The 26,415-nt window shown below is 62.2% G+C and overlaps 1 protein-coding gene across 6 annotated transcripts in view; it reads right to left on the bottom strand.

Moving 5' to 3' along the window:
* Ncor2 (nuclear receptor corepressor 2) overlaps positions 1–26,415 on the bottom strand; it is a 119,443-nt gene that overhangs the window by 48,518 nt on the left and 44,510 nt on the right. For 2 of the 6 annotated variants that reach the window (XM_013154560.2, XM_013154583.2), the window contains exons 6-16: positions 22,744–22,923; positions 19,249–19,362; positions 16,518–16,574; positions 12,843–12,911; positions 12,589–12,641; positions 8,009–8,075; positions 5,923–6,095; positions 5,614–5,707; positions 4,199–4,377; positions 2,511–2,565; positions 392–490 (exon numbers count right to left, since the gene is read on the bottom strand). In XM_013154560.2, the coding sequence (XP_013010014.2) occupies positions 392–490; positions 2,511–2,565; positions 4,199–4,377; positions 5,614–5,707; positions 5,923–6,095; positions 8,009–8,075; positions 12,589–12,641; positions 12,843–12,911; positions 16,518–16,574; positions 19,249–19,362; positions 22,744–22,923 (1,140 nt within the window). The remainder of the gene's footprint in view (positions 1–391; positions 491–2,510; positions 2,566–4,198; positions 4,378–5,613; positions 5,708–5,922; positions 6,096–8,008; positions 8,076–12,588; positions 12,642–12,842; positions 12,912–16,517; positions 16,575–19,248; positions 19,363–22,743; positions 22,924–26,415) is intronic. The other 4 variants (XM_013154623.2, XM_013154651.2, XM_013154628.2 and 1 more) reach the window with 2 other exon arrangements.

Raw genomic sequence — 26,415 nt, 5'->3', positions numbered from 1 at the left:
GCCACAGCCGTGAGACACCAGGCCATCGGGGTCATGTGTCCCGGGATGATGGTGGCCACGTTCCAGTAAAACTATTCATACCAACAGGCAGGGCCAGCCCATCCTCCCATGCTCCCCGCCTCCGCCCCATCTGCTGTGCCCCGGAAGTATGACTCCAGCTCATGTGTGTTTTCTTCCTAAGACCCTCAAGAATAAGAACACCAATCCCCGCACAGTCCCGGGCAGCCTGGCTGCAGGACACGGTCTCCTCATGCCTACAACAGCCACACTGCGCTGGGCAGGGGCTCCCGCAACTTCCCAGGCCGAAGATGGCCGTGACCTCGGCCCCAGCCCACCCTGCTGCTGGCTAGGCTGGGCAGGACAGGCGACTCCGAGGTGGCCCGGCCCTCACCTGGCTCTTGCCGCGGCGCCGGTAGCTGCGCCGCACCAGGCTCTTGTAGTTCTCGTTCTTCTTGGTCAGGTAGTAGTAGAGGACGCACTCGGCCACCGTCTGCGGGGACAGAGACAGCGCTCAGGCGCAGCGTTGGAAGCAGGAGCCAGAGGCCTGGAACCAACGCCCCACTCCTCCGCGGACCAGTGGGTGACCTGGCACAGTGACCTAACCTCTCAGCACCTCAATTCTCCAATCCGTGGGGACTCGAACACGTAGAACTGTCACGGAGATCAGAGGAGTCACCACTGGGCAGTGGGGGCAAAGTGACAGCTCCCAAAACTGCCATGCTGCTGCTACCATTGGCGGTGACGATGGCTTTTTTTTGAGCCATCACTGCTGGTGGGGAAATCAAGGCCTGAGGTACAGGTGATGCACTCTCAGAGGACCCCTGGATCCAGCACAGGGACCCTGTCCCCGGTCTCTACCTCCCTTCCCTGATACCCAAGGTCCTGAACAACCCCATCCAGGGCTCGAACGCTGGGGACTCAGTGCCTGATCGCGCCTCCTCTGCCCCGACTTCCTGTATGAACTGGGGCCTGAACCTGGTGGCTCCCTTGTGTCCAGGGCGTCACCTCAAAACACAGGTTCAGTGCTGTGGCTGGTCCTGAGGCACCGAGCATGTGCGCTTCAAAACAGGGCCAGCACTGAGCCTGGACTCCGCTGCAGAGGGGACAGAGGTAGGCTGGACTCCAGCTGCCCCTAGCAGAAAGCTGCCTGCAGGCCACATCCCAGAACGAATGGGCCACCAACACAGGCCACCAACATAGGCCCTCTCCCAGGAGGCCCCAGGGGGAGGGTCTTCTCTCTGTGCCACTGGGGACTGAACCCAGAGCCTCTGCACTAAGCTACATCCCCAGCCCTATTTTATTCTGGTAAATACTTCCTCAGAACCTTCCTGCCTCAGCCTTCCAGAGTGCCGGGATCCTGAGCACACATCCGCAAGCTCGGCTAGAGCAGTTCTTTCTCATCAGAGGCCACATGCCACGTGCATGCACCAGTCTGGCGGGCATCGGACCGAGGGGACGCAGGCGAGGGGACCCAGGTGGAGGGTGACGGTGGCAGGGCACTGCAGCGCCAGTGTCAGCCTTGCTCACCGTCAGATCTCTCCGTCCGTACTCCGTCCGTATCGCCGCGCCTCCCAGCCAGCCCTCAGGAGGCTCTGTCTCCTCCCTGGCAGCACTGAGTCAAGGATGCTGGGTGCCCACATGCCATTGCCAGGACCAGTGTCCCCACCTCCCAACCACATTGCTCAATCTCATCTCTGGGCACCGAGTCCTGCCGGCGTTGTCAGCGTCCACACCCACGGCCAAGGTCACCGACCCCAAGGGAGCTATTTATACGGCGTCTCGGCCACACTGGTTTTTCAGGTGCAGAGTGAGGTCCCTGACGCATCCCGCCCACTTCCTCCGAGGTCATCAGCCGTCGGCCCATCACAGGCAGATGTGGGGACGACTGTCAGCCTCTGAACAAACTGCCTGCATGGCCCATGCAGACTGCAGCCTCAGGGGATCCGACCCACAGTGTTATCCCATCCTGCTGCACCACAAAAGCCAGGGACACCAACACCAGCCACGGTGCCATCTCCACGGTCTTGGGGCAGTGCCCATCAGGCAAGACAGGGCTGAGAGTGAGCCACCCTCTAGGGACCCTACGGCACCCAGCTCGGGTGTGCGGGCCACACTAGCTTCGAGGTCAGCTCTACACACAGTGTGCACAAAGTTTCCGGCCTGCCAACAAGCATGCAGTGGCCATGACAGAGGCCTTCAGATCACTGCCCCACTTCCCAGAGGGTCACCACACCTGCCTGTCCTGTCCCCAATCTCCCAGGATGCCCAGTGCCACCTCGAGGGGCTCCAGGAAAAGGCCACAGGCAGCCCAGTCCCCCAAGGACTATCCACTGACCAATACTCCTCTGACCAGGCAAGGTGGGGGCTACGCGACCCAGAGGGGGACAAGTGTGGGGACAGCGTGACAGGCACCATGGATGTGAGAGCTCATCCACAGGACCCAGGCACCAATCTGGGGACAATGACATTGAGGGGACCTGGAGCAGGGCGGCGGGTGACTGGGGACTCACCTTCCTCTCCAAGAACGAGGCAATCAGGCCGAAGTTCTTGGGGTGCTGCATGAACCTGTGGAGGAGGAGCTCGGTGTGAGGCCAGCCCAAAGCGTGGCCCTGCCTGCAGCCCTGAGCGCCGTCGTGCCAGGCTCCGCCCCAGCTGCATGCCATGAAGCTGAGGTGGGCCAGGGACAGAGCCCACATGAGTCACGGCCCAGCGCCTTTGACCTGCATACGCTCAGCCTACAGGGGCGGAGGCAGCTTCGGGGAAACAAGGGCACGGTGAGGATGTCATCCTCGCCCTCTGTGCTCCTCTCCTCAGAGCTGGGCTTCCCTGAGGGGCCGGAGCCCGCTTCCTGTGGAGCTGGGACATCGGCCAAGAAGGTGTGGGGCCAGGCTGACCCATCAGTGCCAGGGCAGGGAGGACACGGCAGGCCAAGGGAGAAAGAGCACAGGCTGGAGCTGCCCGGCCTGGTATCAGGGTCCCTGTGACCTGCCACCCACGGGCTATGAGAGACAAAGATGCCCCTACAGGGTGCAGCTCCCACCAGAGACGGCCAGGGCAGGCAGCAAGGCTGCCTCAGGTGACCGAAGGCCTGGCCACTCCCAGCCAGACACCAGGGAAGCCAAAGCAGCCTTGTCTCCTCCTGGAGGAAGCAGCAGTGACACGGTGGCAGCTTCCCTGGCCCAGGGTCTTCCTGCCTCGGCTGCTGCAGACCTGCAGTGGCTCAGAGCCCTCTTCCCAGGCACCCCTCAACAGTCTCCTCTCGGGGACCTCTCACAGCCCTCTCCCTGGGGGGCCTCTCGGAGCCCTCTTCTCAGGTGACAAGACGCCCAGACGGTGGGCTCCGGTCCTTGAGTGTCGGATACTGGGCCCAGTTATAGGAGTACGACCAGCAGAGAGGCCCTGACTGTGCCTCAGTTGCCATGCTAGGTGTCCTTGGGGAGCAGCCTAGCCTTGCGGAGGCAGTGATGACCCCCAGACCCCGGTCACATCCCACACCCCCACCATGGAGTGTGGTCTACTTGGACCCAGCTTTTGAGTTTTCTGGAGGTCGAGGTGGGTCTTTGTCCCCAAGCACCTCAAGCTTTCTCCCTAGAAGAGCCCCACCCACTACTAGGCTCCGCTTCTGCTTCCAGCACCGCGCCCCGTCCAGAGGAGCACATGTTGTGTGGCCTCTGCAAGCAGCTTAACTTCTCTGTGCTTGTGTGCTGTGGCCTGTGTGCTAGGCAGCCCAGATGGGTGCTGGACATATAGTGGCTCTCATCGAGAAAGGCAGAGCCGGGACCATGGGTGGCTCAACCAGAGCTTGTGCCTGCCGCACCAAGGTCAGCGCTGTTGCCATGTCCCTCGAACAGCTGCCTTGGCACACACGGGACTGGACTGAAGGAAGCGGAGGATCCATGCCAACCCTGGCCTCAGGCTATGACCAGACCTGGCAGACTTAGCATGAGGCTGCGCTGGATTCAGGGGCCAGCATCCTTGTATGAGGGGACACAGCCACACAGGAGAGAGAGACAGGGCAAGGACCTGCCAGACCCTCAGGAGCTAGGGCCCCGGGAGCCAGTGGGAGGCGGCAGTGACCACAGACGTGGCCCCTGCTCTAGCCTCCGGAGCCTGTGCTGTGCACAAGGACAGCAGGGCTAGGCCAGGACCGAGGGGCAGGGCCAGGACTGAGGGGCGGGCCCAGGCCAGCACCACTCACTTCTCCCGGAAGGTCTCCTTCTCCTGCTCACTCCACATGTTCATGACCTGGCGGTCCTTGTACACCTTCATGGGGTCATCCATGAGACCGTTCATGTTGATGAACTTGATGCGCTGCTGGTCGGCGTCGTACAGCATGGGTGGAATCACGGCCAGCTGCCGCATCTGCTTCTCCAGGTTCTGCGGGCACAGCAGGCTAGGCTGGGGAGCCAGACAGGGCAAGGCCGGGGTGCACAGGGCTGGGGAAATTGGGGAAGGGGGCAGGTTCACGGGCCCTCCCTGCTGGCTCTGAATTCAACGCTGCCACAGCCCTGATCTGCAGCCAGTGTGAGCCGTGAGTTTCCCCTGCAGAACACAGGCGGGGAGTTCAGCCTGCCAGGCAGGTGAGACTTGGGATGCAGGCGCCTCCCAGGGCCTAGCGGCAGCCTGAGACACAAAAGAAGTTGGTCAGGCCCCTGGGAGCACAGCACCACCTATGTGCTGCCCCTCAACCCCGGCTGCCTGGCAGGGGGCAGCAGCTCCTGCCTCCTCAGGATGATTCAGGGAGGTGCCGATTCACCGGGTCTCAGTGACCAGGCAACTTAGTGGTGATTAATGGTCCATCTCTGCAGGCAGCCAGCACTTCTCGGCCAAGGGCGGCCAGGGCAAACGATTCAGCCCTCTTCCAACTGTGGAGCAGAGTGGGGTCCCACTCTGACCCAGTGCAGGGCACAGGCCCTCAGGAGCCCAGCACATGGCTGCTGCCCTCCCAGCCCCTCCAGGGCATGTGCTCTCGCTGCCAAGCCCATGGGGTAGACAGAGACTGTCCCCTGCCCCAGGACCCTTCAGCCCCTGGTCGCATTCCAGCCCCCACTTTTGGGCTCCGGGGTGAGGTCCAGAAAAGCAGGGTTTGACCAGCATCACCCCTGCTGACCAGACCAAAGGTGGCATCTAGAGTGGGCCTTGTGGCTCCCGCCCCCTGGAGGAACTGAGTCTCCTTGGATCTCAATTTGATCCATTTCAGTCTCAGAGAGGAAGCCCAAGTGCATGGCTTCCTGGGGCCACCAGTGTCAGGTCCAGGGAATGAATGTCATACTGAGCACCTGACCAAGTCCTAGGAGAAGACAGATAGAACCCAGCGCCTTGTCCAGGAGAGCCCTGGCCCCATGACCACGGCCAGGGTCAACTTGCAACTTGGAGGCTCCTGCGAAAAGGTCCCCGTCAGGTGTCCCAGGAGGCCAGTGTGGGCAATCTCCCCGTCCCTCCCACCTGCTGGTGTCGGGTGGACTCAGCCAATGGGAAGCTCCAAAGGGCCGAGGGGGTGGAGCCAGAGGCAGTGCTGAAACCCAGCACAGGCACCTGGTACCCCTGGTAACCTCCAGGTCTCTGCTGCCCCACCCAGTATGGACAGGTCCAGACCACGTGGGAAGGGCTCACCTCCTGCTCCGACAGGCCATCGATGATCTCCGACACCTCGTGCTCACTGCGCGCGGCTGACATGGAGAGCCCGCTGCCCCGCTGCCCCACCCTGCTGGGGACCAAAGGGACACACTCAGCACCCACCCTCATCGGCAGGAGAACCCACTCCTGCACTGGCTCTGCCTCCTTCTGGACTGAGTTTTGGAGTCTCTGTTTCCCACCTGCAACCAGGGTGGAAAGATGTGACATGCACTGGGCACACGGCTGTGATCGCAGCGATCGGGGAGGCTGAGGCAGGAGGGTCTCGGGCTCGAGCCCGGGGCTCACCTCTGCATGCGTTCCTGCAGCTCGCGCTGCTTGCGGATCTCAGGGAACTGCTTCTCGTAGTACTCCCGCACCTTGCTCTCCTTGGCACGGCGCCGCGGATTGTTCTCGATGCGCTCCACCTTCTTCTCCCACGCCTCCATGAGCTGGTCATAGCGCTGGCAGAACTTCTGCTCCTGAGGGCACACGGGGAGCACTGAGCGGGCCCGCACGCCCGCGCTGGCCTCCCCACCTGTCACACACACAGTCACACGAGCAGACAGGACACGACGGACACACGGCCCTGTGTCCATGAAGAAGCCCACAGCCCCAGGGAAAGCTGCCCAGCCCCAACCCCCAGGACAGGAGCCAGGGCCGCACAGCGCGCGCTCAGCTTGGCTGCACTTGCACCTCCTCGCGAGCTCTGGTTGAGGGAAGTCCCCTGCCACACAACCTGGTGCCCGGGATGAGGCCAAGCAGAGCAGACCCCGCCACTCCCTGCTCTGCCGGCTGTGGGGAGGCAGGGGCAGAGCCCTCAGGGCGCCTGGAACCAGAAGCCCCCTCTAGTCCTCAGGCCCTCATGCTCCCGCCCTGTGCGCCACTTTCTCTGGACTTGGAGGGGCCAGGACAGAGCCAGCGCCTTGGGTGCCCCAGTTGTGCACCTGTGGCCCCCGGGGGGGGGCGTCAAACCCCAGCTCGGGAACACCCCCAACTGCTGAGATGGCCCAGCTGGGCTGCGAAGCCCCTCTCCCTCTCTCAGGCACCCGCTTCCGGCCAGACGGCAGGGATGCTTCTGAAGTACCTCATGTCTGCTTGTGTTATGCTTTGCAGCACCAGGGCTGAACCCAGGGCTGCTGCATGAAGCTCCTTCCCAGCCCTTTTTTATTGCTTTGAGACAGGATCTCATTAAACTGTCCGGGCTGGGCTCTAGCTGTGATCCTCCTGCCTCAGCCTCCCAGAAGGCAGTGATTTCAGGCGTATATCACCACACCCAGTTTAACCTTTTAAAGACTCAAATGAGTCCCCTCCCCAGCCCTACTGTCCCCAGCTCTGTCCAGCAGCCTCAGGGACCCTGTGACACCTCTCCAGTGACCCTCAGCCCCACAGGGACACTGGTGACAGGTAAGGAGCGGAGCCAAGGCTGCAAGGTCAGCTGTGAGCACCAGACACCCACTGGAACGCAGAGACTGCGTGCTGTGCTAAGAACAGAACCGAAGTCTGCCATTCCGGCCTTTGAGGGAAGGCGTCCCAGGGTAACCTGACCTGTCACTCCGTGCCAAGCACAGCGGAAGTTGTCACCCTCGCCCTGCCACTCAGCCCCAGAGCCTTTGCACACGCTGTGCTTCATGGTCTTCACACGTCTTCCCAAGTCTGCACACACCCCTCTCGTTCTCATCACCAGTCCCCCCAACACACCCTGCACCAAGGCAGGCCATAGTACCCCAGGATCCTCTCCACCCCAAGCCTCAGGGCAGGACCTGCTTCCCACACTCAGCCTAAACAAGGCACTGTGCCATTCTCTGCCTCAGTTCTCCTCTCTGCAGCATGGGGCTGGGGCGCTTGCCCAGGGCACAGCAGACACCCAAAACAGGTCTCCCTGGCCCTGGGCTCTGGGGTCCCACTCCACCCCCTCCATTCAGCTGGCATCAGTCTCAATTCCGGCAGCCATCAGCTGGACCTGACTGTGTACCATGCAGGCCAGCGCTCACCCGGGAGAAGCAGGGCTGTTCCCGAGGCTCAGGAGCCTCAGCCCACTCCCATCCTGCCCTGGCATCTCCTGGCTCCCTAGACTCTGCGCATGTCCTGCACTGCAGAGTCAGACCTAACGTCTGCCCCCCTCTGTACTCCCACCCATCCGCAGCCCAGGCCGCCTCTCCACCCTTCACCCTGTCCCTCCGCCAACCTCCCTCCCACCCTGAGCCGGGACACTGCCAGGCTCCAGGTTTCTGCCACCTGCGTGGACCAGGGCCCTGTCAGGGACGGAAAGCGAGTCCCACACGCTGCCTCCCTCCGCTTCAAGCTGGAGCAGGGGACCGGAAGGCTGGAGACAGCGCCTCCCCCAACCCATATGTCCCAGGCAGCTGCACCCTGGGGACGCCAGAGGCCTCACCCATTGCTTGCGCGCGTGGTTCCTCCGCTTGAAGTATAGGATCAGCTTCTTGCGCATGGCCTGGTTTCTGGAGACAAAGGACAGGGCTCAGTGGCGTCCCTGCCACCCGGTCCTGGGCAACAGCCAAGGGCCACTATGAGACTGGTTCTTGGTGGGCGGAAGACCTCATAGCCTCCAAGCAACCTGAGTCCTGCCCATGTGTATCGCTGACCTGTAGGCTGCACACGGTGGGGTGGCAGCTTCCCCTGCCCGCACACACCAATGGGAGGAGGAGGACCCTGTGGCTCTGGCCTCCTCCCCAGGGCACCCCGTCCTGCTGAGCTGGGGGTGACACGGCACAGAGCAGACAGCTGGGGCGATGGCAGGTCCCCAACAGTGCTGGGCTCTAAGGGAGGGGCCCAGAGAGGGCAGGGACGTGAGAAGGGACAGACTGAGGGGCAGGAGAGACAGGGCGCCACAGAGAGAAAAGGAGACCCGAGCCAGCAGGGGAGACGGGGTGAGGTCAGCCAGAGAGACGGCGCCAGGCAGGGGACAGCGGCGGAGACACAGACAGGAGAGAGGCAGGGATCTGGCGCAGGGACCCAGTAAGGCCCAGACAGGGCCCTGCACCGCCTCTTCACACACAGGGCACTAGGTGTACCAGTGGGTGGGGCACAGGCTGCACCCCAAACTCCCCCACCCCTGCCCACCTGCCACCCACACCTCCCAACACTTAAACCCGAAGATGGCTCAGCTACAGTAGGTGCCAGGAGGCTTCCTGCCAGTGCCCAGGACCTCCCATTCGAGACAGAGGGGGGCCCAAGCACTGCATCAGAACCCCTCCCCCAATTTTGCTGAGCCTGAGCCAATCTCAGATATACCCTGACTCAGCTTCCCCACCTGCAAAACAGAACTGAAGACAAGGAGCACCCATCTCTATCTCTGTCACCAGCAAATGCTCCCCAAGCCCCCACCACACGGGAACATGGGGGGGCACAACGGGCACAGGCATGGGCCCCCCAGGTGGCGTCACAACAGCTATTAGCAGGATGGGGTGCTCTGCTCCAGATTCAAGAAACAGAGCAGGTGAGTGAGGCTGGGGCAAGGTGTGGGACCTTGGAAACTGCTGGTCCTCGGGGAGCCCACACTCAGGAGGACTGAGGCGGGACATGTGAGGGGAGGGGACCCCAGGGCTGTGACACCAGGAGTGTGAAGGCCCTTGGGTAGAAGCAAACTTGAGGACAGGAAGGAAAGGGGACGTGGCAGAGGCTGTGGGCAAGGTGGCCAGGGCCAGCATGGGGGCCTGTGAGTGTACCCGCAAAGGATTTGGGCATAAAATGCAAAGGCAGACAACCAAGAAAGCCCAGCAGAAGGACACCCAAGTGCACCGAAGGAAACAGCTCCCTGTGAGGACTGCCCTGGCAGAGAAGGACGGAGGACAAAGAGGGGCAGTCAGGGTGGGGGACGGGGATAGTAGGGTGGGAGATGGGGAAGGTCGGGGCGCAGCCACTGCAAAGCTGGGGCAAGGCAAGCGGCGGCTGTCACTGGCCCCGCAGGCCGCGGGCGTCACTAAATGACCCCATGAACAGACCGAGGGGAAGGCACAGGCACACGGGCGTCTAGTGCGGGCTGGGCAGCTCAGCGGAAACGAGACCGCACGCGCCCCGCAGCCCCACAGCCCCGCCGCGCTCTGCTCTCTGCACTGCCGGAGCTGAGCCGGGTCCTCACACCGAGCTCCAGCCTCAGACTCCTACTTTTTGCGACAAAGTCTCGCTAAGTTAACTGCCCGGGCTGGGCTGGCACTTGTGGTCCTCCTGCCTCAGCCTCCCAAAGCGCTGGGATGACAGACACCTGGCATGGTGGGGTTTTAACAAGCACCTATGCCTTGCCCTTGGACCGTCCCCTCCTCAGGTACGAGGCCAACTGTCCCCTGCCACACTGCACTCGGGGACACACAGGGAAACAGCAATGCAACCAGGTTGGAAGCTTTCGGCAGATACCACCGTGGCCGAGCCACTCAGGTGACCATGGCCAGCTCCAGGGACAGGGAGAGGAGACTCACTGCTCTGTGGTCTCCACCCCATGCCGCTCAGGTCCCAGCCTGACCCACACTGGGCACAGGTGGCCGCAGAGACGGCCCACGAACCACAAGGCTGAGGAGCCAAGGCTGAGCAATGATCTCAGACCAAAAGGGGACATCAAGCAAGGGCCCGGGGACCCTGGACACAGCCGGCCATGCTGAGTGAGAAGTGGGTGCCCCTGGCCCGTTCTGAGCCAGCATCCCCTCTCGGGCCACGAAGGCCAGGCCTAAAACCTCTCTGTGGCACCATGCCACCTTCCTGGGCTGCCTGGCCAGCTTCCCGCAGGAAGGGCTCTGCACAAAAGAGGGGTGTGGAGATGGACCAGTAGTGGCCAAGCAGTGGGACCGCCCCGGGTCCCCAAGTCGGGACAGATGGGGACTGGCTGCAGACCAGGACCTGCCATGTCACTCCACATGAAGCCTGGGCCCGGATGACAGCCTCCCACGAGCAGCCCTCACAGGCACAGGAGGGGACATCAGGAAAACAGGGGTAGGAAGAGGCCAGCGGGCCAAGGGCCCCAGGGCCCCAGCACCTGTAACCTGAAGTCGGTGTCCTCAGGGCTGCTGCCTCTCCCCACCCCCACCGAAGCCAGAACCCAGATCCGCAGCGTGTGACCCTGGCCGGCCACCAATACCAGCATGGGCAGCAGGGGAGCGCAGGTGACCAAGGCACATCCGTCCCAACTGCCCAGGCAGCAGGAAGCCGAGCGTGAAATGAGCTCCCCCTCGGCAGCCTGGCAAACAGACACGGTGAGGACAGTGACAGAGATGGGCCCCACGGGACCACTCTGCGGGCCCCTCCACTGTCCTCCAATGCTGGCTGTCACATGGCTCTGCTGCATCCACCTCCCCTGCAATGTCAGGCTGAGGTCGCGACTTCGTTCCCCTAGGCCACGCCACACACGGCTGGGAGCAGACAGCTGGGAGCGTTTGCTGAATGAATGAGGGATCCGCCAAGGTCCCCACCGCCCTCCAAGATGCTGTCCCCACCCTGCAGATGGGAGGATGGAGGTGCTGGGAGGCAGTGACTGGCTCAGGGCATGGAGGGGGGCTCTCCACAAAGGGCGCCTCCAGGAGCCGCAGGGCCCCATCAATGCTCCCTGCCACGTGGTCCCAGGGCCTTTGACTGCTCCTACCACTGCCTGCAACTCTCCTGCCCAGGGGGTCACACGGTCAGCAGCAGCACAGACCACAGGGTCCCCTCTGCTGCTACATCAGGCCAACTGCTCAGACAGGCCACCCGTCCTCTCCTGCCAGCATCTTCCAACCTAAAGCACAGCTTCTTCTGAGCAGCAAAAGCTATGTGGAATATTTCACAGGACAACGCTGCAGTCAAAAGTCACAGGCTAGCTGGTGCCCATTTGTCATCTCAGCACACTGGAGACTGAGGCAGGAGGGTGGCAAAGTCAAGCCCAGCTAGGACCACACAAGAGACTCAGTGAGACTCTGTCTCAAAATGAAAAACAAAAAGGGACGGGACACAGCTCAGGACTTTGGTCCTGGGTTCAAATCCCCAGTGCCACAGATTTGTCAACATAAAAAGCACAGCTCGGTTTGGAGAGGGACTCTCCTGCTCTGCACAGCTGAGCTCCTCTGTCGTCCGACCCCCTCCTCTTGCTGCAGGACAAGACAGGACAGTCTTAGCCTTGTCCCAAGACTAAGACAGGGCTGGGCACACAGGGAGACAGATGAATGACTGAGTGGTGAAGTCTCAGAAGAGGCTCCCTGCTTTCCCGCCACCCCAACCCAGCTGTGCAGAGGCCCGAAGCCCACCAGCCTGGAAGCTGCAGCAGGGCCAGCTATGTGCAGGGAACACAGGCACTGACGTGGGGACCCAGCGCCCCAAGGCGCAGAGAATCACTCCCCACACCATCCCACAGCCAGCCCAACTCACTGAGGCCCTGCAAAGGCCTCCCCCCCAAAGACTGAGGAGCTGCAGGGCTCCAGGGGCAGGTGCTGAGCACCATACCCTGCCCCATGCTGCCACCCCATCAAGCCGGGACTCACCCAACTGCGAAGGCCACCGCTGAGGGCACACATGCACATCGCAGCCCTCACAGTCACAGACACAGACACTAGGGACCCCGGTCCCACACACTCGCCCTGACCCCACTCCCTGCCAGGTACAGGGCAGCAGAGCAAGGCCTGTGGCCCCATTTACCCTGGGGCCCGGATGGGGAGCTATGCTCCCATTGATGCTCCCAAGGAAAAGCCAGCTCCTCCCAGCAGCCCCAGCGCGGCCTGAAGACACTGCACCACCCGCCCCAGCCCAGCCCACAGGTGTGAGGCGCCTGCCTGAGGGTCCCACCACCTGTCACACTGCACTGCCACCTCCGAGTCCCTGGCTCAGTGCTTCCTGCAACCACGCAGCTGCGGAGGGCTGGCTGTGGGCAGACCCCGCACAGTCCCATGTCCCGGCAGCTGCCACCGCCTCCAGCCGGGCCGGGGCCCTGCAACCCCCCGGCCCCGTGCCTGCCCTCCACACCCTGGCTCTGAGCCCCAGCCTCAAGGCTGCACTCACATCTTGATGTTCTCGTGGTACTGCCGTGTGTCCGACGGTTGGTTGTACAGGGGCTGTGGGGCAGACAGAAGGTATCAGTCAGCGAGGGCCACCAGGGGTGTGCCAAGTAGGCAGGGACGGGGACACAGGGACCTGCCAAGATCAGGTGTGACTGTTCCCTTGGGCCCCCTTGGAGTCGCACGACCCCCGCAGGACTCCAGGGCCATTGTGTGGGGTGTGACAGGCCTGTCGGGGAGGGGCAACTCCAGGCTCACCGCATGAAAACCGCCAGGCTTCCTGGTCACCATGGAAACCAGGGCCCTGCTCCGGAGGTGTCCCTGCACCTACACCGAGAGGGACCATGGCGTCGTCAGACAACGCAGGTGGTGAGGCCAGAGGCTTGAGGAAGGCTCAGCACAGCCGGGCGCACAGGGTCAGGGAGGAGGCACCATGGCTGGGCCTGGCCCACAGCTGCCCAGGAGCAGGCGGGTGTCACCACGCCGAGAATGGACAGAACCCAATACCCAGGACATCAGGGGCTGTGGGAGTTGTGACAGGCTGTTCCCCCTGCATTCCCACCTATGAGAGAGAGGGGACCAATGGGGGGTTCACGCCCAGGCTCTGAGTGGGGGTTATTGAATCCCTGAGAGCCCCAGTTCCTCCCCTCTGTAAAATGGAGGGAGGAGGGGACAAGGAGATGCTCCCGCACTCCCAGCCCAGTGCCAGGCAGACGGCAGCACCCGTCCAGGGAGTGTCAGCTGCCCTGCCGAAAGCAGGCACAGTGGCCACGGATGGCGTGCATTCCCACCCCTCCTGGACCCCCATGCCCTGGCCACACACCCAGGGACAACTGCCTGTGTCACAAAAGTGGACGCAGCACCTCCGTCCTCTCCTCAAAGGGCCAGGTGGACAGAGATGCCCAGCAACTCCTCGGCCAGAGGGACACAAGGAATGGTGTCAGTACAGATACGACAGCCCCCGGCGTCAGCAGGAGCACCCAGTCCTCAGGCTTGGGCCCAACTCCCCTTACAGCCAGTGGGTGAAGCAGAACTTCACACGCTGGACGGAGGAGGGTCCCAGTAATCCCCCAGGCCCTGTGCAGGCCCAGGGTCTCAGCATCCCGGGGGCAGGGGAGAGTCCCACGGTCATCAGGCATCACCTCTGCGCCCAGCCACTCCCCTGTGACAGACAGCAGCCTGCCCGGGCACACAGTTTCCTCCCAACAGGGGGTCACAGGCCACTGCCCACAGGGTCCCAGCCTGGCGTCCAAGCAGGAAGGGAAGAATGGACAGGAGCAGAAGAGAGCCTATGCTGCATCAGACACAATGAACCCCTGGCGGGTGGACTCAGGCACCCTCAGGACGAGCTGAGTCCCCAACTCGGAGCAGAGCTGCCCACCTGGAACCTGATGGCTCCACTGTCCTGAGAGGCCCATAGGCCAGGAGACCACAGGCCAGGTGGGAGGGGTGTCACCTCGTGGCTCACCTGCTTCCTGCCTCACCCACTTCCAGGTGAGTGCTTTGGGCATCGGGCCACAGTTTCCCCATCTGGAGAATGGGCATACGGCAAAGAGGACCCACTACTCAGGCCACTCTGGGACACTGGACATGATGGCTGGCTGACTCTAGTTTCTTATGAAGACAACAAATAGCCTGAGGGAGGGGCTGAAACACACAGGCCCCAGGGCTGCAGCTAGCCTCTGATCCACTGTGGCTCCTCAGGTAAACTGAGGCAGGAGACAGTGAGGCTCTGGGAGCAGCCAGCGGTCACCATGGCAACAGGCCCAGGTGACCATCTTGGAAGCAACCTAGAGGTAAGGTAGGGCACACTGCTAAGAGGCCAAGGCCATGGGGATTCCCAGGATCCTCTTGTCCTCCACGGAGACCAGTGCCAGGCTAGTGGCTCCAGGGTGACCTCTATGGCCTCAAGGACCTGCACCCTCCCAGGTCCAGCGAGAGTGAGAAGAGGCTGGCTCTGCCCCAGCCAAGCCTCCAGGGGACCCACAGCCCTGGGCAGAAGCCCGAGAAGGATGGGGGCTGGGGAGAAAGCAGGTTCCCCGAGGGTCTGGGGCAGAGAAGGGCCCAGGGAGCAGGCTGTCCCCAGCTGAGCAGTTCCAGCTGGAGCATCACCCCCGCCCCCGCCCCACGGTGACTCGGACTTAAAATAACGCCTGAGCAGGAAGGAAGCTGTGACTCAAGAGCAGCAGCGGCGGCAGCAGCAGCGAGGTCACAGGGCCCCCCCACCGGCCAGCCTGGTCCCCAGGGCTCGGAGAGCCAGGAGGACAGAGAGGGCACCTGTTGTCACCCCAGGTCCTCAGGGCCGCCTGTAGCTGCTGTCCTCTTCCCACAAGCCCCACACGCCCTTAGCTCACGCCGTCTTCCGGGCATCCCAGGCCGCGGAGTGCTGCTCACAACCTGGGCTGCTCCGTGGCAGCAACCATGGCCAGGACAGCCACTGGGAAGACACTGCTGGCCACCAGGGCTGGGAGAGGTCCCGCCCGATCTGCCTGCCCCCTGGACAGGGCCCTGACCTCTTGGAGCCTCACCCAGCAAAGGGACGTGGGGCTTCACCGTGCCACTAGCACAGGACGCGGCTCTGTCCTCACCCCCAGCCCACCAAGGCAACATGACATGGAGAGGGCCTGCGACGACACCCCTCAGCCCAGCCTCCAAGTCGCAGGGTCTGTGCCCCAGCCTCCACACAGCCTCGACCCTCAGGCCAGAGGCGAGAAAGGAAAGAAAAGACGAACTTCTTCCCAAAGACCCAGGGACTCAGATACCCCAGGCTAAAGCTCCCGGACCACAGGACGTGGGCAGCCCTGCCCCTCTCCTCACCCACCACCAGCAGGTTCGGGCTTGCATCCTCCCCAGGAGCAGGGAGAGGGAGCCCCGGAGCCTGGATACTCCCATGAGGCACCTCCAATCCCACCCTCCCTGTTTGGCAAAAGGGGAAACTGAGACAGGAGACAGCTTAAGGTGGTGTGGACCAGCAGCTGCAAGGCCAGGCACAGAACAGCCCAGGGTCTGTGACAGAGGACATTCACCCTGCAGCACCCAGCAACAGGGAAACCACAGGCAGGGCGCCCAATCAGCACAGTCCTCACTGGGTCCTTACAAAGTGCTGTGCTAAGTGATTCCCTGGGACCCCTTCCCCGAGCCCAGTATGGATCCCGAAAGATCCCTGCCCACTTCCCAAACACCACAGAGAAGGCAGGGGAGGTGGGTCACCCCCACAGACTCACAGCAGGTGTGCAGCACAACAATTAGCACTGGGCTCAGACGAGGCTGACCTGACCGTCTCCCTGGACGCAGCACTCAAACAGCCACCCTGACCCTCCCCACCACCACTATCACCCCATGCTTCATCCTGGGCTCCAGGGGACTCCAAGGGGTCCACAGGGACTTCTGCTTCCCACTGCAGGCCAGCTCCAGGAGGCTGGGTCTGCTGTGGGTCAGCCTGCGGACCTAGCTCCTTCCTGCCCACGAGGTGGAACGGACAGCTGTAAGGAGAGCAGCCGCTGACCACCACAGGCAGGCACGGTCCCTGCACTGTGAAACCCGACAGTGACTGGGCTTCCCCAGTGGGACCAGTGTGACGGGCGCCACCTTACAGCGGAGGCAGCTGAAGCACAGAGAGGCTGGGAGACCTGCTCGTGGCCACACAGCCGCTCAGGGACAGACCTGGAAGCTGAACCCAGAGCATCTGGCCCAGTAGAAAGGATCTCTGTGCCAAGCTGGAACAGAGGAGCTGGACTCCAGGCATGGGCGGGTGGCCCAGGGCAGTCACTGCCAGGCACCCTGTCCTGTGGCCTGCCCAGATATCTTCCCAGCCTCTTATCAGGAGGCTGCGCTTCCTGCCTCCGAGACGAGGCTGCCTGGGCAGCCCCAGACCAGGCACCACTTCTTCCCCTCCCACGCTCTCTTGCCCCCCACGCCCCAAGCCCGACTCACCAGCTCCACCTGGGGTCCCAGGCCTTCCAGGATCCGGTGGGCCGCTTCTGCCTTCTTCTGCGGTGGCCAAGATAACACGGGAAGGTTAGAAATGGACCCTCCTGGAGCTGCCAGCAGGGGCATGGTCCACGGCCCTCTCCCACCGCGGCCCAAATAAGCCCACTGGGGTTGGTATCGCAGGTACCCAGGGCCACCACAAGGATGTAGCTCCCCCAGGAATGGCTGGGCATGTGGCAGCCTCAGAGCTGCAGCGGTGCAGGGAAGGCCAGGGGAGGCGGGGGGCCAGGCATGGCCCCACTGGGATCAGTGTAGCTCACAACTATGTGACCCTCGCCAGCTGCCCCAGCCTCCCAGGCACAACCTGGGCCTCACTGGGAAGGTAGCCATGTACAGCGGCGAGGGCCCCCACCAGCCGCGAACCCTGAGGGTGACATCGTGCCTCCACCCGGGACACCAGAGTCTGCTCCAGGCCAGCAGGGCATGGGGAGGGAAACACGCAGGTGCCTCACAAAGACAGGCACAGGACCCAGCCCCTGCCCCAGGCCCAGATGATGCTGACCAGTGACCACCATCCTATGATGAGGAGCACCCAGGCCCAGGAGGTCCCAGCTCAAGGACACGCATCATGGAGCAGACCCAAGGGCACCTCGTTTCACAGACAGCGAGAGCGGGGGCTAAGAGATGGGGTGAGGGAGAAAAAGACCCCTCAAGGACCACCGCCTGGGAAGAGGACGTGCACAGCCACCCATGCCCAGCTCATACCCCGCCCCCAGCCAACGCAGGCGTGCACACAGACCCACAGGCACGCATGCACCCACATGCGAGCCTCAGACGGCCCAAGTCCTGAGGGCTTTCACCTTCCCAGCGGGAGCCTGGTCCTCGCGCCCTAGACTCGGTCTCAGGCCTCCTCCCAGTGCCTGGGCCTCCAAACCACCAGCTCCCACCTTCACCCCTGCCCTCCTGTCCACTCAGGGACAGCTGTCCCTGCCCGCAAGGAAGGCCTGTACCCCGAGGCTTCCAGCCACCCCCTCCCCGGCATCCCCACCTCCTGCCACACCGCTCTAGAGATCAAAGACGTCCAAACCTCTCTGGCCTCCACCGTGACCTGGACTTCTGGCCACCCAGCTCCCTTCCTGGTGCCAGGCCTCTGAGTCTGGCTGGTGGCCCTGCCCGCCATCTGTGCACCTGCACCGCCTGCACGGCCTGGCACAGGGGGCTGCATGCTCCTCAGAACAGAGAACAGGCCGGGTGCACAGAAGGGAGGCAGCCGCATCTTCCAGCTCAGAGCTCCCTGCCGCCCTCCGCCTCCCTCCCGCAGGAAGCAACAGGGAAAGAGGCAGACTGAAATTTAATCCCACTGATCCCCCAAGGGGCTCCCAGTCTTGACTGATCCTGCTGCAGGTGGCCAAGGGCCCCCTGCTGCCAGGCACTGGCTTCTGAGGCTCAGCCCAGGCAGGAGATGCCTGAGCCCACACCCCTGAACAGAGGGCTTGCAGGCAAGCCCGGCCATCCCCACCTATCTGTCCCCTCCACCACCCCTTAAGTTGCCCCTGGCCCCTTCCCCAGCACCCTCTCCTCAGATGGCAGGGGTCCGGGTCTATGGATTCAGCCAAGAATAACAGAGCCAAAGACACTGCCCTCAAGGACCTCCTTGCTCCTCTCCATCAGCAGAATAAACAGGTGCCAGGACCAAGGGAAGCAGGAGCCAGAAGGGGGAGCCACGGACCTACGGGACAGCTGCTGGAGACAGCCGAACCTGCTCTCCCTCAGAAGCCCTCCGAGCTCACGCCTGTGTGTGCCAGAGCCCTGCCCTCCCTGAGCCCCACCTGCCTGGGAAGTGAAACAGAATAACCACACCTGCTCATGCGGGCACTGATGGAGCTGACTGTGGTCGAGAGAAACACAGCCCCGAGAAGAACAGAACAAGAGATGACTGAGCGAGTCCTCAAGCCCTGCCCGGGGCCTGCACTGTCCGAAGGGCATCACCAGGGGCCCACTAATCCTCAGCCCGAGCACACAGACCGGGGCTCTTGTCCCTGTTGCTCCAGCCAGGAAGATGAAGCGCAGGGGTGAAGCAACACACCCAGGTCACACAGCCTCCCCTGCAGCATCTCCTGTCCCAAGATTGCACTCTGGGGGGCGCAGGGTCCGCAAGCCCCAAAGAAGGCAGGGCCCCACACCTAGCACGGCTCACTCTGAGCACCAACCCAGCTGGGAACTCCCAGAAGCGCGTGAAGGTGGTCAGCCTCCTGGGCCAGGTCAGCGGGGACACTGCTGGAGGGTCAGATCCTGCGGTGACAGACCACAGGCACCAGTCCAGGACCTCCCAGCCAGGTAACTCTGGACAAGTCACCTAGCTTCTCTGGGCCTCAGTTTCTCCACATGTAAAACAAAACCAAGCTCCTGCTTCCCCGCAGGAGGGACAGGAAGGGGCCAGCTAAAGCACGTCTGCGCTGTTACCAGGCCAGTGACGTCACTGTGATCCCCTGCACCACGGGCCACCCAGTAAACCCAATACTCATGTGTCCATGCTGCAGCACCCAGGCCAGTGGGCCAACCTGGTCCCCAGCCAGGTCCCCAAGCTGCCGCCCCCAGCTGCTTGCCTGCTGGTCCTCAGGCAGGAGGAGGACCAGGCTCTGCTGCACGGGAGAGCAAAGAAGCTCATAGGTGGCCCGTGTGGCGCCCCGCCCAGGCATGGAGAAGGCCGCCTGGGCCGTGCACAGGAACATACCCGGTTCTCATCGTAGATGATCTGTACCAGGCTGCGGTGCTTTGACTCGATGGGTGGCGGCGACACAGGCTTCTCGGGCTCAGGCGGCTTGGCGGCCTCCTCCTCCAACTGTTGCTGTGGGAAGGGGGCAGCAGCAGGGTGAGCCTCGCATGTGGAGAGAGGCACAGCCCTGTGGGCCGCGGCAGCCCAGCCCGCAGCCGCCACAGGAAGTCAGGCTGCACCCTGCTTCCTCTGAGTCACCGGGGACTCCGTGCCTGCAGGAGGAGGCCGGCCTGGCAGCCCTTCTGTTCAGACGCCGCCCTGCACCCAGCGGCAAGGGAGTGGGAGGAGCAGCTCGACTCCCGTGGGCCTCGAGTTCCTCGACTCTAAGACAAGGCTGGTCCCACCCTCCCTGATGGGCCCAACATGTGCAGCTCTGGGCTGGGCTGAGAGGCCGGCCTCTCTTGTCCACTGCAGTCCCTGTCAGTGCCATGGCGTTGGGAGTGGCTGCAGACACTGTAGCCAACAGGACCCTTGTTGACTCTCACTTGCTGCACTGCCTTGGGAAACGGCTAATTTCCTGAGCTCCCTTCCTCATCTGGAAATGAGGGTCATAATAGCATTTACCCTGGCAAGGACCAAATGACTGATGCCTGCAGAGCCCTCCTGGCAGCACACAGCGCCCGCTGACAATGCTGGCCCATCCACTTGATCACCCTCACTGTCACTACCAGCTGCATCACTATCAATCACCACCATCACCACCATCTCCATGACCACCATCACCATCATCACCAGCATCACCACTATCATCACCACTATCTCCATGACCACCATCACCACCATCTTCATCACCATCTCCATCACCACCACCACCACCATCACCACTACCACCGTCATCACCACTACCACCGTCATCGCAGCACCACCATCCTCCCCAGCCCTGCCGTCCACCCTCCCATCTCCACACTGGACGCCCTTCCCCAAGCACCTCAGGAAGGGCACCCTCAGTGCTGCTATCTGCTTTATACCAAAAAAGGCGGCCCAGACCACAGAACAGAGACAGCTGCCCCAGGTCGCACGGAGAGCCAATTCCCAGGCCTGATAGGGCATCTGAGTGCCATCAGAACACAGCTCTTCTCCACGCGCAAGGCCCACACATCATGAGCCAAAGACAGCCAGGGAGAGCCGGTCCGCAGCGGGGCTGCCGCCACCCCACAGCGACCCTGGTGGGCCTGCGCTCTGCCTGCCTGCCTGCCTCCCTCACAGGGCAAAGTGGAGGAAGCCTGGAAACGCAGAGCAAAGACAGCGAGGAGGACCGCAGGGAGTGCGGAGATGCTGCCTGAAGGAGACCCAGAAGAACGGCGGCCCGCCCCAGCACCCAGCCCACAGCAGCTGGGCCCAGAACGTTGTTTAAAAGGACAGTAACAGGCGTTGGGCAACAATGGGGATAAGCTGGAGCCACCCACCGCCACCAGGAGACGTAGAAAGGGGGCAACCGCGAGGGAAGAGAGCCCGAAGTCCCTCAGCGGGAGGTCTAGGAGGTCCATGGGCCCAGCGACTCCCCGGCTACACCTGCAAGAGCCCAGCACACAGGACACCCACAGGTGCAGGCTCCAGCAGCGGCAGCTGCGGGGTGGGCGCAGCGCCACAGCCGCAGACAAGGAAGACGCAGCGCGTGTGCTCCCCACGGCAGCCCGCCCCCAGCCTCGGGAGGCCAGTGCCAGGCCAGTGGGCGCAAGGCCCGGCTTCAGCCCCAACACCGCAGTCAAGGACCACAGAGGGAAGCAGTTCTGGCACTGCCACCCTGTGGACGGCCCCAAATGGACTTCCGCAGGAGAAGGGCAGCCCAGGGCCACCTGTGTGACCCACCAGAGGACAGCATGGGAGGAAGACACTGGGAGGAGTTGGCGTGATGACGGCACAGCGCTGTGCAGGCGCTGAACACCCCGGACTACGCCCTCACACACTGACTGACACTCCCCCAGTTCCAGGAACACCGCTGGGGAGAGGGAAACCGGCCCAGGCGCGGTCCGACACCAGCCGACTCACACACGTAAGCAGGGCACCCACGGCTGCACACGGCCCTGAAGCTGGGCCTGCAGGAACAGAGGTGCTGCCCCCTGCCTGCCCTGTAGGGCCAGCCTCACCCTACCCAAAGCCGGCCTCTCTCAGGACACGTGTGCCACCAAGATCTGGGACAGGTGCTGGGCCACCCTAGCCCCACACACCCTCAACACGGGCCCCACCAGCCAGGGAGAGCCCTGGGCCCTGTAGCTGGCTCCCCTGTGGAAGGGGACAGAGACAAGCCCTCCTCTAGCCCTCCTAACCGCTGGGTCAGTGGTGGCGCACGCCTGTAATTCCAGCACTTCGGAGGCTGAGGCAGAAGGATCACTGCAGGAGGCCAACCTGTTCAAGGCCAGCCTGAACCGCATAGTGAGACCCTAGCTTAAAAAGACAAAAAACAAAGAGAACAGTGACTTGGGTGATGACACCAGGATGGGTGAGGGTCTGGCAGGTCAGCAGAGTTTCTGCAAAAGCCTCAAGCATAGGTATTTTCGGCTTTGTGGCCAAAAAGGTCTCTTCTGGAGAACCCAGGACACAACCACACATGCCATGTATGCTGGGAGCGGCCACATACCAATAAAACTATTATAAACACCTCCACGCTGAGCCTGGGGACAGTGGCTGGTGATGGACACAGACCCTATAATAGCTAGGGTGTCCTCAGATGCAGTGGGGCATCTGAGCAGAGACCCAAAACACCAGGGAGAGAACCCTAGAAACACTAGGCTAAATTAGATTATCAAGTAATTTTGCACGGGATGAACAAACTATTAACGAGTATTACCAACATCACAGCATGTCTATAACCTCAGCCCCTCAGGAGGCTGAAGCAGGAGGATCACTGAGTTCAAGGTCACCCCGAACCACATAGTGAAACCCTGTCCCAAAAACCAAAATCCATTTACGGAGATATATTTTCTTCACATGTCTTTGTCTGGTATCATCTGTGACAAAGGGACTTTGCTTGCAGTCTCAGGACCTCGATCCCACTTTAAAGCCCAGTAAGGTAGGTGTCACATCCATTTTACAGACAAGGAAACTGAGGCTCCCCAAAACTGAAATTTTTGGGAAATTACAGAAACCACATTTAAACTTTTCTCCTTTTTTTTTGAGGCAGAGTCTCACTATGTGGTTCAGGCTGAACTATGCAGCCCATTCTGGCCTCGAACTCTCAGTGACCCTCCAGTCTGAGACTCCAAGAGCTGGGATCACCACAGCCTGCTGACCACTTTAAACTCTGACCCTGCAGTGGTCTGAAGCAGGTTTCCTGTGCCTACGGGTCAGGTGGTCACCACACTGGGCACAGCTCAGGGATCACGCCATGGACACTGGGTCACCAGCACTCTGGCCTCCAAAAGGTCACACGGGTCCACTCCCTCTGCTCTGGGGTGCCCACACACCCTGAGCCCCGTTCCTAGGGTCGCCCAGCGGGCGCCCACTGCAGCGCACCTGCTTCTTCTTAAGCTTGGAGATCTGCTGCTCCACCATGGTGATCTCGCGGTCCACGCGGTCCATGTTCTGGATCAGCTCCTCCTTGGACAGCCGTGGGGGTGCCAGCTCCAGCTCGGCGTCGGCGTGCGGGGGGCTGGGCGGGGACACGGGCTCCAGCTTACCCCCCAGGCTGCGGTCCTGACAGGACAGGGGCATAAGGGACACTTGGCTCAGCCAGGGCACCTGGCACACGCAGTGACCAGCACAGCTTCAGGCCCAGCATGCTGCTCCGGTGTCAGGACCAGGACAGAAGCCGACACCCCTCACCCACCCTACTCCTCCCACGGCCACCCTATGTCCAAAGGCCCCCACCCCCAGCATCCTTCCAGGTGACACCCACCTGCCTGCCTCATGAGCACCTCCCTCTCCCTTGCCTGACCTTCTCTCCTGTGTACCCCATCTTCTAAGCAGACCTAAGCACCCCAAAACAGGAACAGCGTCCCCCAGCCCAGCCTCCCACAAGCCAGCCAGGGGCCACACCAACGCAGAGCCCGGGAACAGGCGAGGAGCCAAGAAGCCTGCTGGGCTCGGAGAGGCAAATGCTGCTTCTTGCTTTTTCTTTCTTATTTTTTCACTCAACAATTTTTCTTTTTCTTCTTTTTTTTTTTTTTTTTTTTTTTTTTTTTTTGGTATCAGGGATCAAACACACAACCTCATGTTTGCCCTCCGGCCCCTGACTTAACAGTTTTTGTGTGACCACAGAGTAACTTTGCCTTCGTCCTGGCTCCATGCTTTTATTTTACTTTGAGGTGGGCTCTCACTGGTCACTGAAGCGCACGCAGCTCAGCTCCACCTTGTGACCTCCTGCCCCAGCTCCCAGGGTGCTGAGAGTACAGGCAGGCACCACTTCCTTTTCATGAACCAGCATTTTCACAAGACTATTCCGCTGTGTAGAGACCCAGGGTGAGGAGGAGGACACAGCCCGGGGCCCAGCTGCAACCCACGGCTCATGCAGACACTGGCCAGCCCCATCTCCCTTTTCTCAGTGGGCAGAGTGACACTGTCACCTCCCAGGTGCCTGTAGGTCCACCAGGTCGTCAGCTCAGTCAGCGCAGGTGAGGGTGCGCCTGCCCACGCCTGGGCTCAGCCTGGTGGCATGGCCGTGCTGCTCCTGCCCAGGCACTTGGCCAAGCAGGCAGCTGCTGACCCAGGGCTGGACAGAGCCAGGCTGAGGCCCCACCGGGTTGCACAGCTGCACCCAGGACACAGGGGGCATTCTTCCTGGACAACTGCAGAGTGCAGCCCAGCCCACGCCATCCTGTCGCATGAGTTTGCCTGGTCTCCCAGGCCATCTGAGACAGGGACGCAGCGGAAGCCCAAGTCTCCACCAACACAGGAAGTGCACCTCAGGGTCCTCGTGACAAAAGGTAGCACTGTTCCTGGGGCTGGGTCACCCTGGGGTAGAACAGGCCCCCTACCTCGTTCTCCAAAACCAACTGGGGGTGTAAACATGGGGGAATGAGGGTGTGGGCCTCAGGGCCAGGCATCTCCAAAATCATGAGCAAACTGCATGCATGCCCAATGCTGTATGGCTGTCAAGCAGAATCGCCCCCTGGGCTGGGGACAGCGTGGGGACTAAAGCAGCAGTGGCAGTCACCAGCTGAAGCCAGAAAAGAACCCAACAACCTGACTTCCTCCCTAAGCCATCACGGGCAAAGCTGTGACAGCAGGCAACGGAACAAAGGCCCTAGGGAAAAGGGCATGGCACCAGGGAAAGGGGCACGGCACGTACACAGGTGGCCGAGCCCCAAAAACACCATGCCGAGACAGCAGCCAGACAGCAGGGCCAGGCGAGGACCCGGGGGGACAGTGGCAAAGGCCAAGGCCTCGACTACACTTCCCCCTGGTGACAGGAGCAGGCCACTCCAGACTCCAGCCAAGTGCCCCAAGTCACCTGACCCACACTGCATGGTGGAGGGCATCCCACCAGCCAGGGAAGGGACAGCAAAAGAGGGACAGTTGTTACTCAGTGGCAGCAGCTGCCACTTTCCAAGTCAGAGAACCTTGTGACAAAACCTCACAGCAACACCAGTTGCCGTGAATAAGACAAAAACTTGTTACTCAAAATCAAAGCCACAAAAGCCCCTGGGGGAGAAGGACAGCGTTCTTTCTGTAGGCCTCCCCGTGGGCAGGAGGCAGCCTTGTCAGCACACTGAGGTCTCACCCGCCAAGATGGTGACCCCAGCACAGCCAGCGAAGAGCAGCGATGGGTCGTAGTGACAACGTGTCACCTGGATCACACGCTGCCCGAAGCTGACGGACAATGCTGGACCTCAGAATCTGCGCTCCTGCCAATGTGGTAGACACTGCCTGAGCCGAGCCCACGGAGGCAAGTGGCCCGGGGGACTCTCAGAGGTGGCACTGCTGGGACTTGAAGGTACCCTTGGACAAAGCATGGTGAATTCTGAGGACTCTGCCTATGCTGCAGGGCTGCAGCCCCGGTGTGGCGGACAGGGAGCAGGAGGTGCAGGAGGGCCTGGACTCCACCAGCCGCGCCACGCAGAGGCACAGACCCAGCTCAGACCAGCGCTCATGTCCACACTCCGCACAGCCCGCCGCAGTTACAGTGGCCTTCAGGCCAGTCCCAGGTCAGCAGCGAGGCAAAAGGGGACAGAGACAGAGACACAGGCTGAGAGACACAAGAGGAGGCCATGGGGACCTGAGAGGAAGGATGCAAGAGTGGCAGGAAGACACACGGTGTGGCTGTGGGGACAGACGCCCGTGAGCCACGGTCCAGGGCTGGGCCATCCTGGGGAGCTGGCGGCACTTCATCTAGCCACACCCCCGGGTCCATTCTCCTTTCTGTGACACAGTGAGAGTCCAGGGCCTCTGGGCCCCACAGCATCCCTGTCACCAGCCATCACCCCAGGAGGGGGAGTCACTCAGGGCATCTGCGACTCTAGGGAGAGCAATGGACAGGGCAGGAAGAGGGCTGGAATGGGGCCAGGCATCTGGGGACAGCGCCTGGAGGAGACGGGGCTTGTCACTTGGTGGGCAGGCAGGAGGGCATCTGTCTGTCCCACCCAGGGGCACAGCCAGGTGCCACGTGAGGGCCCAGCGTCCCTGGCTTAAGGAAGCCCAAGGAGGCTCACAGGGCTGCAGGGAGCCAGGACGCTGGTGGGCGGAGCAGAGGGGCCCACTGCCCGGACGGTGCTGGCCCTCCCCAGCCTGCAGTGGAGTGTGGCAGAGGGGGCATGGCCTGGCAGGTGCAGCACAGGGAATGGGGAGGCGGGCAGGAAGCTACTACACGGTCCAGGCCAGCAAAGACTGTGACCTGGGACCAATGAGTCCCGACGGGCAGGGGAGACCTGTGTGGAAGGCAGAGGCATGGGGACCCAGGATGGGACGTGGGGTGCGAAGGAGGAGAGGGCCCTGAGCCACAGGAGGGACAGCCAAGGGCCTCAGGACAGGCCCAAGGCCAGCGGCACCCAGAAGCAGCCGGACACAGGCGGCAGGAAGGAGCATTGCCCAAGTGCCACCCCTGGCACCCAATACTGTTGCTCCTCTCTGTAGGACACTGCCGGGGATTACTGGACACTGGTTCTGAACGAACACTGATTCCAGGGGATCCAAAACGTCACTGTGGCCCTCCAGTTAGAGTAGGGGCCTATAGAGGCCAGGTGATCAATG

Source organism: Cavia porcellus, unplaced genomic scaffold, assembly GCF_034190915.1.
Source record: "Cavia porcellus strain 051 isolate PalLab524CR breed Dunkin Hartley unplaced genomic scaffold, mCavPor4.1 scaffold_16, whole genome shotgun sequence".
NCBI classification, from domain to species: domain Eukaryota; kingdom Metazoa; phylum Chordata; class Mammalia; order Rodentia; family Caviidae; genus Cavia; species Cavia porcellus.
The sequence above is the reverse complement of the archived record's forward strand: the minus strand, read 5'-3'. Positions and strand labels throughout refer to the sequence as shown.